Raw genomic sequence first — 15,303 nt, 5'->3', positions numbered from 1 at the left:
ATCTGAGAGCCATATAAAGTAATATATGCTGGGGCGCCTGGGTGGCTCAGTTGGTTAAGCGACTGCCTTCGGCTCAGGTCATGATCCTGGAGTCCCGGGATCGAGTCCCACATCGGGCTCCCTGCTCAGCAGGGAGTCTGCTCCTCCCTCTGACCCTCCCCCCTCTCATGCTCTCTCTATCTCAGTCTCTCTCTCAAATAAATAAATAAAATCTTTAAAAAAAAAAAAAAAACAAAAAACAAAAATAAAGTAATATACGCTAATTGGACAACCATTAACAAATCAGAATCAGTTTTTGAAGACACACTGATTTTCCTGAAATGTACTAATCTCCTTCAAAAATGCAGGAAAAAAGAGTTCCCTTCCCTTCTGCTTTACAGAAACATTCTAAATTAATGAAAAATCTAATTATTTTGGGGTGCTTTTTTTCTATAAGTAAGCAAGCTTTACCTATAAGTAAAAACAAGTAATACTTTTTTCTAAAATAATCATCCTACACATCTTACAAGAACTTTTGGACACTGAAAGATTTAGATAGTTTGACAATTTCTCTATGAGTTTAAGTCTTCCGTGATAAGCTTCAAATTTCTTTCAGACGGCAGTAAAATTCAGTACAACCGGAATACTAAATAGAAATTCTACTTCACTGCAAAATAATCAAAAGCACAGACATAAAGCAAAAACACTCTATAATAACAAAAGTCTTTCAACTTCACTTTGAGTGAAAGCTGACCTACTTGAAGACAGAAATATAAAGAATCCTCTTCCAGCGCCTGGGGGCTCAGTCCATTGAGCTTCCGACTCTTGGTTTCTTGGTTTTGGCTCAGGTCATGATCTCAGGATTGCTGGATTGAGCCCCATGTCAAGCTCTGCGCTCAGTGGGGAGTCTGCTTGAGATTCTTTCCCTCTCCTTCTCTCTCTGCCCCTCCCCACCCCGTGTGTGCACCCACTCTCTCTAATAAATAAATAAATCTCAAAAAAAAAATATAGAGTCCTCTACACAATGCTGTAGATCTGTTCATTAATCACTCTTACTTTCAAAATCCAGAGCACAGATCAATTTCCAAAAGTCGAACACAGGCTCACTCCCACCTTTTATTTGCTGACCCTCACTCACTGTCTTCTACTGAACTGTGAACTTAAATCCAACTTTATGAACAACTACATGAATCTTAAGCAACAAACCTTATAATTTATAAAAATGCAAGTAATCAAAATCCATGTAGCAATTTACATAAAGCAAAAGCAACATGCACATGGAGCACACTTTCATATACTACTTCTTCAATGAAAGTTATATAAGAAGAGGAAGAACAGCCTATTACCCACCAAATGGGGTTACTAGAGTAATATGAGCAGTGAGATTGGTGGCTGAGGGATCCCAGGCAGTGATGGCTGCTAACTGTTGTCCTGGGTTGCGAAAGCATTAAACAGAAAGAAAATCAACCCTCTGAATAATGGACACATTTTTTAAAAATATGAAATAAATTCAATGACCAGGTCATATGACTATACAAAGTAATAGTGGGCAAACATTTGAAGTTTATTTTCCATTATACCCATATTTAATGATACTTCTAGATGACAAGGAATGAAAGAACTAATGTACAGGAGTGAATAATGGAGGAAAAAAATCTGATTTACTAAAAATAATTTATTTCTTCATGTTAAAAAAGTGCAAACAGGTTATAATATTAAAAATAACTGAGTGCTGGGGCACCTGGATGGCTAGTTGGTTAAGCACCCAACTCCTGATTTCAGTTCAGGCTGTGATCTCAGGGTTGTGAGATCGAGCCCCACATCAGGCCCCACGTTCAGTGGGGAGTCTGCGTCTCTCTCTCTCCCTCTGCCCTCTGCCCTGCTCGTGTGCTCCCACTCCCTCTCTCTTTCTCTAAAATAAATATTTTTTAAAAATCACTGAGTGTCAAACTTCATTCTTTTTCTATTTTTAATTCTGAAAACGGACATTTTGGGATGATGAAAGCCAAAGACTTGAAGATACGATGCCATATTTTTGTTGATGATATTATTCCATATTAGGTTAAATGTAAGATGGATTAATTTTAAGAAACTGTCAGTTCTTAACAAACCAGCTCATGGAAGTTTAAAAATGAAATCCCATTCTTCAAAATGTGTAAAATAACTATTAATGTTCATTAACTGTTGCTAAGCTCATTTTCACTAAAAAATGGGCACTAAAACACTGCTCCCTTGGCCTAAACACTCTTTCTCTCCTTCTCTGGTCTACTTTGTCTAACTCCCACTCATCCTTCAAGAGAAAGTATATGCTTCACTGTCTCCAGGATCTTCTCCTGACACCATCGCCAACATGGGTGCCCCATAAGGCTCCATGTCTGCTTATCTCCATCAAACACAGCATAATGACAGCAACTGGTCTCCTCTTATTCTCCCCAACTAGACTATCAGCAACTACCAGAGCAACGGCATATCCTAGTGGTCTTTGTATCCCCAGTGTCTAACACGGTGCCCCCCCCATGCAGGGTAGTCATCACACCTACTCTTTTTGCATGGATTTTTTGCATGAATTAAATGAAACAACATCTATAAAGTGCTCATTCACAGTCTGGTACAGAGTACATGGTAATGCTAAATGTGTGTGTGTGTGTATAGATAACAGATGTTTACTAAGTTAATAAAACTTAATTAAACCCAATTCTTAAACTTGACAAAATGAAACCTTTATTTTATAAAATAACAAAGATAACCTTAGCTCACTTGATAAAAATTATTAAAAATAACAATAATGGAAAAGTTGTAACTGTATTTTCAACTTTACCGACAGAAACCTCTAAGTTATTATTATATTATTTAGAACTTTGAAGAAATGACAGGGCTATATAATTCAAATACTGACACTTTCAAAATTTTCCCAAAAAAGTTACAAAAATATCAATAAAGTATACTGTAGGTGGCATGATCTCAATTAATTATGAAAAGTATGTCTAGATAAAGCCAAAGCCTACACATAAACCTTAACTGCTCCAATTTTTAAAAACTGTATTAGTATCAGTAAACACAAAGGGAAAGGCTTTCCCAAATTATTTAAAACCATATTCCAAAACACTGAGCAGTAATAAAGGTCAATAAAAAAATACTATATTTAAGGGAAAGCCCGAATATGAGAAATGCTCTTTACCTATAGGCAATCGATTCTTTTTATTTGCTGGAGTGGTTGCTGGAGACAGCTGAGGAGTATTATAGGGAGTCATTTCCAAACTGCTGCTTTTTCCTGGCTTTGCCTGGGGCAGGTTTGCCAATAAATTGTCAAGGGCCATCCTATCTTCTCTCAGTTGATCTCCAGACATCACACTCTTCATAAAATTCACCTGGCAAAGGTAAAAGGACATTAGCTAGTGAGATCAATTTTTCAAACACAATATCTATTTCTCACACAATGTACTTATCTATGACTCTGCCCATGCTTAGATAAATTACTTTTGAGAAAATCCTATTAAAGAGTAAGGCCATTACCAGAGTAATAAGCTGACTATAGGTTATATAAACCACAGTTCTGCTCAATCCTTCCAGAAGATTAACGGAGGACATTGGAGGGGTCTCCACTGCACGGCCCCCAATCACAACATCAAGAAAAGCAGCAACACAGCTCTGTTAAACAGGAAAAGATCACAGTGAAATATTTCCTCTTTAAAATAAGGGGACAAAATTTCTGGTTAAGGTAGACAAGCATGCAAAAGTTTTTCTTCTTGAAAATTATATTAAACCCAACAATGAAAAAATTAAATTCTTTTTAAATTGACACAGAATTGTCTCCATGAAATTCTGGTATGTGAAAGAAACATGACACAAAACAGTGCACACTCCCCTACCATTTGTGAAAAGGGATGGATGGGGTGACTGGGAAAACATATGTAAGAATTTGCTTGTATACATATAGACCTCTTGAAGAAAACATGAAAGACAGAACATCGAGAACCTTTTGGGGAGGAAATAAAGGTTAGAGATCAGAGGTGAAAGTGGAATTTCACTATAAACCTCTGAATTTTAAATAAGGCTGAATGGGGGGGGGCGCCTGGGTGGCTCAGTTGTTAAGCGTCCACCTTTGGCTCAGGTCATGATCCCAGGGTCCTGGGATCGAGCCCCACATCGGGCTCCCTGCTCCGCGGGAAGCCTGCTTCTCCCTCTCCCACTCCCCCTGCTTGTGTTCCCTCTCTCGCGGTCTCTCTCTCTGTTGAAAAATAAATAAAATCTTAAAATAAATAAATAAATAAATAAATAAGGCTGAATGTATAGCCTACTCAAATATGATTAAAATCTAATTTAACTGAACAATGCTATAAAACATTTATGAAATACACTTAAAATTATACAATTGTCGTTCATTTGCTTTTGTGATTTTTTTAATTACACTATTTAAAGATTTATTCATCCATTTTAGAGACAGAGAGTGCGTATGTGTGTGCACACACATGCACTCAGTGGGGAGGGACAGAAAGAAAGGGACAGGGAGAGAATCTAAAGCAGATCCCGGCTGAGCACAGAGCCTAACCGGGGCCAATCTCAGGACCGTGAGATCATGATCCGAACAGAACCCAAAACTCAGACACTCAACTGACTGAGCCACCCTATTTATTTTAAGACTTTTTTTTTTTTTTTAAAGTAATCTCTATGCCCCAGGGAGCCTGAGCAGCTCATTGGACTCCTCATTTCTGTTCTGATCAGGATCTCGGGGTCATGGGATTCAGCCCCACATGGGGCTCTGCACTTAGCATGGAGTCTACTTGAAATTCTTTCCCCCTCCCTCTCCCTCTGCTCCTCCCCCTGCCTGCATATGCACGCCCTCTCTAAATAAATAAATAAATAAATAAATAAATAAATAAATAAATAAATAAAATATTTAAAGTAATCGCTACATCCAACATGGGGCTAGAACTCAAACCCCGAGATCAAGAGTTGCATGCTCTACTGACTGAGCCAGCCAGGCGCCTTATCAAATTTTTAAAATAAAATAATCTTAAAAGCTCTTTGGCTCTCATTACAGTGGCATCACCTTAACACTTCAATTAAGTGAGAATTAGTAATCTTCAGTTACATCTTCCTTTAAATGCTGCTGATCCAACATTGTATTCTCTACAGCTATACCAAGGGTAATTGAAAAGAGTAATTTATTCTTAATAAATTAAAGGACAAGATTAAAGAAAGACAATAGTTAAGTTCACTAATACTTTGGCAAAATTTTCTATAAATGGTATTTCACACAAGATAGTATTCATTCTTACTTTGTCAAATTTTCCAAGGCTGCTCTTTGTCCGGGGATCTCCCTCTTCAGAGCCGGTCATTGCCAGTTGCTGCAAAAGGCGGCCAACCTGTAATCCAAAGCAGTAGTTGGGAGACAGGGGCTATAGATAATTACAAATTCTTCTCTATGAAACTGCTTCCATTCTAGTCTAAAAAGCTGTTTCATAATAATATTTACACCATCTGACCAGGCATGCAAAGTTGGGTCCCAAATTAAATGTGTATCTTCTCTACATCAGCTTTTACTATATTTAGATTAAGAGTTATAGACAGGGCGCCTGGGTGGCTCAGTTGGTTAAGCGACTGCCTTCGGCTCAGGTCATGATCCTGGAGTCCCAGGATCGAGTCCCGCATCGGGCTCCCTGCTCGGCAGGGAGTCTGCTTCTCCCTCTGACCCTCCCCCCTCTCATGCTCTCTGTCTCTCATTCTCTCTCTCGCAAATAAATTAAAAAAATCTTAAAAAAAAAAAAATTAAAAAAAAAGAGTTATAGACAATAAATAGAAAATTTTATTTTAACATTACATTGACATTAAGAAATAAAAATATAATACCTTTGTTTCTGGTATTATACTTTTGATACATTTAGGAATTTTAAAATTCACTGCAAAAGTTGATTCAAATTACCTGAAGTTAATATTAAGTACTTTTCCCTTTATAGTTCACAAAATTCTCAAGGTAGAATTTTTTTTCTAGATTTAAAAAATCCTACAGAACAGAGCTGCTTGGAAAGTAAATGTTAATTCACAGAGCAAGTTCCTTACTGGTAAAAGAGAACTGTTAATCTACTCTCTTTACTTTTTTTTAGATTTATTTATTTATTTCAGAAGAGGCAGGAGGGACAGAGGGAGAGAATCTCAAGCAGACTCCCCAATGAGCACAGAGCCCAACATGGGGCTCGATCTCACAAACCTGAGATCATGACCTGAGCCAAAATCAAGAGTCAGACGCTTATCGATTGAGCCACCCAGGCGACCCTATCTACTCTCTTTAAAGACACTTTGAGGAAAGCTCGTATCATACAGTATCATCTTAATATCTGGTACAATTCCCTTTTTTACTCATTTTGAGAAAATAAGTGATTCAATCTCTATCGGAACGACAAAAATAAAAACCTACAACTATACTATCTTAAGAATAAATTTATTCTTTCATAGATGATAAAAAACTTTAAATTTTATTTCAGGGATTTTTATATAGTTAATTGCTAAACATACCAACATAAGAGAAATGCCCTGGGAAGAAAAAACTTATCATTAAAAAAACATCATCCAGGGGCGCCCAGGTGGCTCAGTCATTGGGTGTCTGCCTTCGGCTTGGGTCATGATCTCAGGGTCCTGGGATCGAGCCCCATATCAGGCTCCCTGCTCCGCGGGAGGCCTGCTTCTCCCTCTCCCACTCCCCCTGCTTGTGTTCCTGCTCTCACTCTCTCTCTCTGTCAAATAAATAAATCTTTAAGGGAGCCTGGGTGGCTCAGTCGTTAAGCGTCTGCCTTCGGCTCAGGTCATGATCCGGGGTCTGGGATCGAGCCCCGCATTGGGCTCCCCACTCCGCGGGAAGCCTGCTTCTCCCTCTCCCACTCCCCCTGCCTGTGTTCCCTCTCTCGCTGTCTCTCTCTCTGTCAAATAAATAAATAAAATATTTTTTAAAAAATAAATAAACAAAATCTTTAAAAAAAATATCATCCAAAGATATATTACATTCTAAATAAACTCAGTTTCTTCTTTACAGTATTTCTGGAGGATAGGATATGATTAAAAGATTCCCTTAAGAAATAATAACATGGGAGTGGCTGGGTGGCTCAGTCAGTTCAGCATCCTACTCTTGATTTCAGCTCAGGTCATGATCTCAGGGTTGTGAGATCCAGCCCTACATAGGTCTCTGCACTGGGCGTGGAGCCTGCTTAGGATTCTTTCTCTCTCCCCCCTCTCTCCCTCTGCCCCTCCCCACTCCTCCTCTCTAAAAAAAAAGTAAGTAACATGATTCCAGTAGTTCTCATGATAAAGGGGAAAAGTGCTAACATAAATCCAAAACTCCTCTTTCTGAAACTGAGGTTCAGAAGAGTTTCAGATTTTAAAATTTGAAGATTTTAGAAAGGTTGATTAGTGCATACATGTAACATAGGCAGTATTAAGGGTGGCATCCTGTAATCAAATGTATTCGCATTTCTACAGCAAAACATGAGTATTCATGCCCTAAAAGGAATAACTAGCAGTGATAAACAGTCTCATGTTAGCTCAAGTCAGGTTTTGCTACCATATAATGTATAAAAGATGATGTATAAATAATTTCAATCACGCTGGGTTTTGAAATCATGGGAAAGGGATGGTGGCCCTATTCTAGAAAATCTAATCAACTAGGGGCGCCTGGGTGGTTCAGCTGGTTAAGCACCTGCCTTCAGCTCAAGTCACGATCCTGGAGTCCCGGGATCAAGCCCCACATCAGGCTCTCTGCTCAGCAGGGAGTCGCTTCTCCCTCTCCCTCTGTTCCACTCCAACTTGTCCTCTCACACTCTCTCTCAAATAAATAAAATTTTAAAAATAAAAATAAATAAAATAAATAAATAAAAACTAACACAAGGGGCACCTAGGTGGCTCAGTCGGTTAGGCATCTGACTCTTGGTTTCAGCTCAGGTCATGGTATCACAGTCCTGGGATCATGACTTGAGCTGAAGGCAGATGCTTAACAGACTGAGACACCCAGGTGCCCCAAAAACTAACAACATACTTTACGACTACAATATTTTTAAATCCCAATATAACTGCTCTTCTTTCTTTTTTTATTTCAGAGAGAGAGTGTGTGTGCGTGTGCATGCAGATGCGCGCACAAGCGGGGGGGTGGGGAGGGCAGCATGGGAGAGACTCTCAAGCAGACTCCTCGCTGAAGGTGGAGCCGGACCTTGGAGCTCAAAGCAGGGCTCAATCCCACAACCCTGAGATCACAACCCGAGCTGAAACCAAGAGTGGGACACTCAACTGACTGAACCACCCAGGTGTCCCGTAACTGCTTTTATCTCTTAAGAAGCAAATGTTTAAGCCAGTTTGAGGAAAGGGAATGGTAAGAATATATACATATTGTCATCATATTTTCTGTTGCCACCCCACTACTCACTCAACTGATTTTCAACTGAATGCCATATTAATGATAATAGCAAAAGCATACCTGCATCAGATTAAATCTTGCCACCTCATTAATAGGAGCATCAGAAATTATTCCATACTGTTCTGGATTGACAACTGCAGGACAAATGAAGCAGGCCAACAGGAGATCAGTACACATTGCCCTGACCTCCCCAACTTCCAGTCTATCTACACAGGAGAGGGTTTTGTACATCTGTGACACAATCCACCTCAAACTATGTGGAAAGCAGTACGTGTTCTGTTTCAGATAACCAATAAACTTGTTCACCAGAGCCACCAGTTTGGCCTCATTGGAATCCACCATCTCTTGAACCTTTTGCCTGAATCTATCTGAGCCTTTCTCTCCAAAGAGTTTTTCCTGTTGTAATGGGGAGAACCTATCAATTAGCTTGTTTGGATCTGTTTCCAGGTGATCTTCATCTTCAACAAGCAGTTGCATGATTGGCTCATGTAAAGTAGCTGTGAGGAAAAGTTTGGCGGAAAACAGTCCTTCAGAAAAAAGTTTAAATAAGATGCTGAAGGCACAAGTTCCTCTCCTCAAAAGTCGCCTGGGGTTGTCACTTTCTTTAAGTTCAAATTCAATCAAGTATCTCAAAACCTGAAGGAGGTAGCTTTCATCTTCTTGCATAATGCAGTTGCCATAGAGGGAGGTAAAAACTGTGTAAATAACACTTTGTGTGTTCTCCTGATTAAGTTTCTCCCCGGCAACCAAAGAGGAGGCAATAAGACGAGGATTCTCCCTTAACCGACTCAAGAATTCTCCATAAGCAGTCTCCTGAAATCCCAATTGCTTATATCCATCAACAAACTGTGTATCTTCCAAAATCTTGGCATGTTGGCAACATTCAGCAGGGGAAGCTTCAGCACTAAAAAATGAGCAAACAAGCAAAACAATAAAATCAATAAAAATAATACAATACATACATTCCATTGAAACCTGGAAATGTAGACTGATTATAGTCCTAGCAATGAGATCACTCCGAACTGCTCAAATCTTTCAGCCCACCAGCATCTGAATATGTGAAGAAAGGCAAAACCAAAAAGTACAAAGGAGGACAAATTCATCCTAGTAAATCAGGTTCAATGAAAAATAGCAAAAAATAACCATTCTTCTTAGCATGGAGGACATAGGAGAAGGAAGGGAAAAATGGGGAGGGGGGAATTGGAGGGAGAGATGAACCATGAGAGACTATGGACTCTGAGAAACAAAGAGGGTTTTAGAGAGGAGCGGGGAGGGGGGATTGGTTAGCCCGGTGATGGGTATTAAGGAGGGCACGTACTGCATGGAGCACTGGGTGTTATATGAAAACAATGGATTGTGGATCACCACATCAAAAACCAATGATGTATTGTATGGTGACTAACATAATAAAATTAAAAAAAAAATAACCATTCTTCTCATTTCCATGATCAAAGATCAGTCCTGCTTTTTTAAGCTTCACATAAATGGAATCATACAGTATGTACTTTTCTGTATCTGCCTCCTTTTCTCAAAATTATACCTCAGTACCACTCTTAGAGCTAAAAACTACTTCTTGAAACAATAGAATAATAAGGTATTAACACAGTGAAAAAATGGTTTGTAAAACTGAGAAGTAGGGGCGCCTCGGTGGCTCAGCCCTTAAGCGTCTGCCTTCGGTTCAGGTCATGATCCCAGGGCCCTGAGATCGAGCCCCACATCGGGCTCCCTGCTCAGCGGGAAGCCTGCTTCTCCCCCTCCCACTCCCCCTGCTTGTGTTCCCTCTCTCGCTGTGTCTCTGTCAAATAAATAAAATCTTTTAAAAAAATAAATAAAAAATAAATAAAACTGGGAAGTAGATATACAGAATCAAAACATGGAAATACATATAGTTGACCCATGAACAATGCGGGGATTAGAGGCACTGACCCCCTGTGCAGTGGAAAATCCATGCATAACTTTTGACTCCCTAAATACTTAACTACTAATAGCCTACTGTTGACCAGAAGCCTTACAGATAGGGGCACCTGGGTGGCTCAGTCGTTAAGCAGCTGCCTTCGGCTCAGGTCATGATCCCAGGGTCCTGGGATCGAGCCCCCACATCGGGCTCCCTGCTCAGCGGGAAGCCTGCTTCTCCCTCTCCCACTCCCCCTGCTTGTGTTCCTGCTCTCTCTCTCCCTGTCAAATAAATAAACTCTTGAAAAAAAAAAAGAAGCCTTACAGATAACATAGTCGATTAACACATATTTTGTATACATATTATATACAGTATTCTTAGAATAAAGTAAGCTAGAGAAAAGAAAATATTGTTCAGAAAATCGTAAGAAAGAGAAAATACATTTATAGTACTCTACTGAAAAAATCCACATATAGGGGCACCTGCGTGGCTCAGTCGTTAAGCGTCTGCCTTCGGCTCAGGTCATGATCCCAGGGTCCTGGGATTGAGCCCCGCATCGGGCTCCCTGCCCCGCGGGAAGCCTGCTTCTCCTTCTCCCACTCCCCCTGCTTGTGTTCCCTCTCTCGCTGTGTCTGTCAACTAAATAAATAAAATCTTAAAAAAAAAAAATCCACATATAAGTGGACCCACATGGGTCAAACCAGTATTCAAGGGCCAACTGTATATTAAATAATACCAGGAGAAAAGGGGAGCGACTGGCTGAATTGGTGGAGCATGTGATTCTTGATCTCAGGGTTGTGAGTTTGAGCCCCACATTGGGTATAGAGATTACTCAAAATAAACTGTCTTAATCTTAGTATAATAATAATAATAATAATAATAGAAAAGTAGAAGGGCGCCTGGCTGGCTCAGTGGGTAGAGTGTGTGAGTCTTGATCTCAGGGTCGTGAGTTCAAGCCCCACGTTGGGTGTGGAGCCTACTTAAAAAAAAGAACACAAGATAATTTACTCTTAGCAACAATAAAATGTTATTATACAAAGATACAAAATTAATTGGTGTGGTATAAAATATTAATGCTTAAGTTAAAATTCTCTATAAAAGGCTTAAGTTAATTAACAGACAAAATAAGCAAAGGCTCACCTTAATGTTGATTCAAACTACCTGAAAGCATACACTTTGTTGGAAATAGATTTATTTATTTATAGTTTGCACAGAATTACAGTGGTTCATAAAATTTAATGCCTCAAAACCTTTTTTTTTTTACCTGGTTATGATTAGCCGATCCAAATTAATTCTCTGTTGCTTAGCAATCCATGCTGTACGATACAACTTTTCGGCTGTCTTAAGTACATCTGCATTGAGCCTCTGAATGAGCTGTTTCTCAGAGTTCACATATAAGCGTTCCTGCTTAAGGTGATGGGCCAAAGTATGAATATCCAGCTTCACCATCTTCAGATGTGGAGAAGGTACAAAGGCTGATCACTAAGAGTAAAGAGACAGGTTTAGAAATTTTGTGTCACTTAGACTGTTTTCCAAAATCAAAAGGGATAAGAGAATACATTAAGAATTAGGCTAGGGGCGCCTGGGTGGCTCAGTCGGTTAAGCGACTGCCTTCGGCTCAGGTCATGATCCTGGAGTCCCGGGATCGAGTCCCGCATCGGGCTCCCTGCTCGGCGGGGAGTCTGCTTCTCCCTCTGACCCTCCTCCCTCTCGTGCTCTCTGTCTCTCGTTCTCTCTCTCGCAAATAAATAAATAAAATCTTTAAAAAAAGAATTAGGCTACATTCAGTATTCTGATTAACTCTAATTTTAAAATAATCTATATATTTTTTGCAGAAGCATTACAGGTATACAAAAACTGGTAAATACAGATAAAAGAAAAGAAAAAAAAAAGCTCCTAGTAAGGCCACTGCTCAGAGACCGCCACAGTAAAAACGTGTGTATTTCTTTCAAGTCTAGTGTCTATTTATTAGCATTAGAGTTTCCTTGACTGCTCCCTTCTACACTGCAATCCATCAACTTAACCTGTTGACTCGATCTTCAAAATACATCTCCAATCTACTTCTCACCACGTCCATCATCATCTCTCACCCAAAGGTCTATAACCACCACTTCCTAACTGATCGCCCTGTTTCCTTTCTTGTACTACTCGAGTCTGTTCTCCACATAGCATAGAGTATCCTTTAAACTTAAGTCAGATCACCTTATCGCCTTACTAGTAACCATCCAAAGGCTTACATTACATTTAGAATGAAATCTAAAGGTCCTACATGATCTACCCCTGGCTACTTCTCCAACCTCATCTCCTACCATTCTACCCTTGCTCACATGGCTCCAGACACACTGGCCTCCTTGCTCGAACAGGCCAAGCATGCCCCTTCCTCAAAGCCTCTTGCATTTGATGATCCCTCTGTCTGGAAGGCTGTTCCTCCAAGTATCTTTGCACGGCGAGTACTTTTACTTCACTCAGTTCTCTCTGTTTAAATGTCTATCTAGAAAGGCCTTCTCAGATAACTCCCAAAATAGAAACTATCACTTCCTATTCCCTTTTCTGGCCTTTTTAAAAAGTACTTGCCTCTGTCTAGCATTATATTACAGATACCTACTTGCATGTTCATTATGCCGAGAGTATGGTTCTCCCACTAAAAGGTAAGGGCCACCAAGGAGGGGTAAGGCTTGTCTGTTTTATTCACTCACAGCTGTAATTTCAGGGCTGAGCAGAGCACCTGGTTCGTAGCAAGAATTGAACAAATATTTGCCAAAGGAATCAATGAAATCACACGAATCTTATTTATCTAGTAGCTAAACAAACTGACAGAAATAGCATACATATTTTAAAGCATTATTACTTAAGCTATACCCTTGAACCTAGAATGCCTGCCAGACCACATTTTTTTTTTTTTTTTGAGATCCAACATGACCTGAGCTGAAGGCAGATGCTTAATGACTGAGCCACCCAGGCACCCCTGTTTTTAGAAATTTTTAAACTCTCTTATTTTATTTATTTACTTATTTTTAAAGATTTTATGTATTTATTTGACAGAAAGAGACAGCGAGAGAGGGAACACAAGCAGGGGGAGTGGGAGAGGGAGAAGCAGGCCTCCCGCTGAGGAGGGAGCCCGATGCAAGGCTCCATCCCAGGACCCTGGGATCGAGCCCCGCATCGGGCTCCCTGCTCAGCGGGAAGCCTGCTTCTCCCTCTCCCCCGCTTGTGTTCTCTCTCTCGCTGTCTCTTTTTCTCTCAAATAAACAAACAAAATCTTTAAAAAAAAGACTAAGAAAATTTCAGATCTCACCATCTAACCTGAATCTACTGCTTTCAAAAACCACTTTCTTGGGGCACCTGGGTGGTGCAGTCAGTTGACGTTCCAACTCTTGGTTCTGGCTCAGGTCATGATCTCAGGGTCATGAGATGGAGCCCCGAGTCAGGCTCAGTACTCAGCTTGGAGTCTGCTTGCGGCTCTCTCTCCCTCTGCACCCCCATTCGTGCTACCTCTCTCTCTCTAAAATAAATAAATCTTAAAAAAAAAAAAAACAACTTTCTTATACCTTATCAATTCCCTAGCAAATTATGCAAAGCTGTTATTCCAAATCACCTGTATCATGAAGGCCCTCATACTGCTCTCCTCTCAAAAGATAAAAGTATGGGCTCCTGGTGGCTCAGTCAGTTGAGCATCCGACTCTTGATTTCAGCTCAGGTCATGATCTCGGGGTTGTGGGATCAAGCCCCGTGACAGGCTGTGCTCAGCGTGGGGGTCTGCGTGTCCCTCTCCCTCTGCTCCTCCCCCTCTCTCTCTCAAGTAAATGAAATCTTTTTTTAAAAAAATATAAGTATGTCCACTAAGATGTTGTTAAGTTAATAACAAAACCATGTGGGTACATTAAGAAAAACTGGTGACATTCATATACTTACATAATTGTATTAACTCAATTTACAGAAAATTTATATATGACTTTATAGACTTCCATGTGGGAACTCTAACATCCTCTAGGGGGCTCTAAGTACACAGACTAAGAACTATTATAGTTAATGGGAACAATACTGAAATGGGCTCTTAAAGATCTGAATGTTTCATTAATTAGTTCTGTTACTTTGGGCACATAAAGATTATTCTCTGAACCTCGGATTTTTTTCACCCATAAAATGTGGACTCAATATCTACATTTATTTTATCCCTGGTACAAGCAACATATTAGGTATTAGGAATACAAAAAGGGATAAAACCTGTGTATCCTCAAGGACTTTCTAACCTAGCAGAATGAGGCAGACATGCAAGCAAATGGCTGTCCAAAAATGTTACGGGTATTATGCTAGGAGACTGTACAATGTAGACAGGGAGAGGGGGAAAAGGAGAAGGAACCTGCACCTAGTCTTAAAAGGCAAGCTGGGGAGAGGGGAGAAGATGAGTATTTGCCAGACATAAAGAGGATGGCGGGTGGGGTAGAACTCCAGATACGGGGAGTCAACCAAGCAAAGGCACAGATGTGTGTAACCAAGAGTACATTTAGAGAGCTACCCATGGCTTGCTACAGTTTGGGGGACTGTGTCTGTGTGTTCAGTGAGGTGGGGGGAGGGAGGGAACGCGCATAATAAGAGATAAGGCTGCAGAAACAGAGGTACAAAGAAGCCAGAGTTAAGAAACTTGACCTTGCACTGTAGGTGACGGCAAACGTTTTAAACGGGAAATTAACAAGATTAAATTTATATTTGGGAGCATAAACTCTGGCAGTAAGGAAAGGATGAGGAGGTGAGGATGGGACCAGAAGAAGAGAGACTAAAAGTGCTGACAGGCAGGAAATGTGGTGGCAATGGAAAGAACAGGACAGGTTTGAAAACGTTACAAGACAGAAATACAAGATTTGTTAACAACAAATGGGGAAAAAAAGGTAAAAGTTTCCAACTCTGGGAACAAGGGTGGGTGTGGTATTAATTCACCACACTTGAGAACACGTTATCAACTGAAAATGGTGCCTTTACACACTTCATCTGCATAATATGCCTCTGAGATAAGTGCTCTGCAGCTAAGGAAACT

At 40.2% G+C, this 15,303-nt stretch overlaps 1 protein-coding gene across 1 annotated transcript in view; it reads right to left on the bottom strand.

Annotated features, from left to right (window-relative positions):
* GAPVD1 (GTPase activating protein and VPS9 domains 1) overlaps positions 1 to 15,303 on the bottom strand; it is a 76,370-nt gene that overhangs the window by 37,332 nt on the left and 23,735 nt on the right. The window contains exons 2-6 of the mRNA XM_044920431.1: positions 11,536 to 11,753; positions 8,438 to 9,281; positions 5,259 to 5,345; positions 3,493 to 3,627; positions 3,158 to 3,347 (exon numbers count right to left, since the gene is read on the bottom strand). Of these exons, the coding sequence (XP_044776366.1) occupies positions 3,158 to 3,347; positions 3,493 to 3,627; positions 5,259 to 5,345; positions 8,438 to 9,281; positions 11,536 to 11,720 (1,441 nt within the window). The 5' untranslated portion in view covers positions 11,721 to 11,753. The remainder of the gene's footprint in view (positions 1 to 3,157; positions 3,348 to 3,492; positions 3,628 to 5,258; positions 5,346 to 8,437; positions 9,282 to 11,535; positions 11,754 to 15,303) is intronic.

This window comes from Neomonachus schauinslandi, chromosome 13 (assembly GCF_002201575.2).
Source record: "Neomonachus schauinslandi chromosome 13, ASM220157v2, whole genome shotgun sequence".
NCBI lineage: Eukaryota > Metazoa > Chordata > Mammalia > Carnivora > Phocidae > Neomonachus > Neomonachus schauinslandi.
This window is presented reverse-complemented; position numbering and strand designations above follow the sequence as displayed.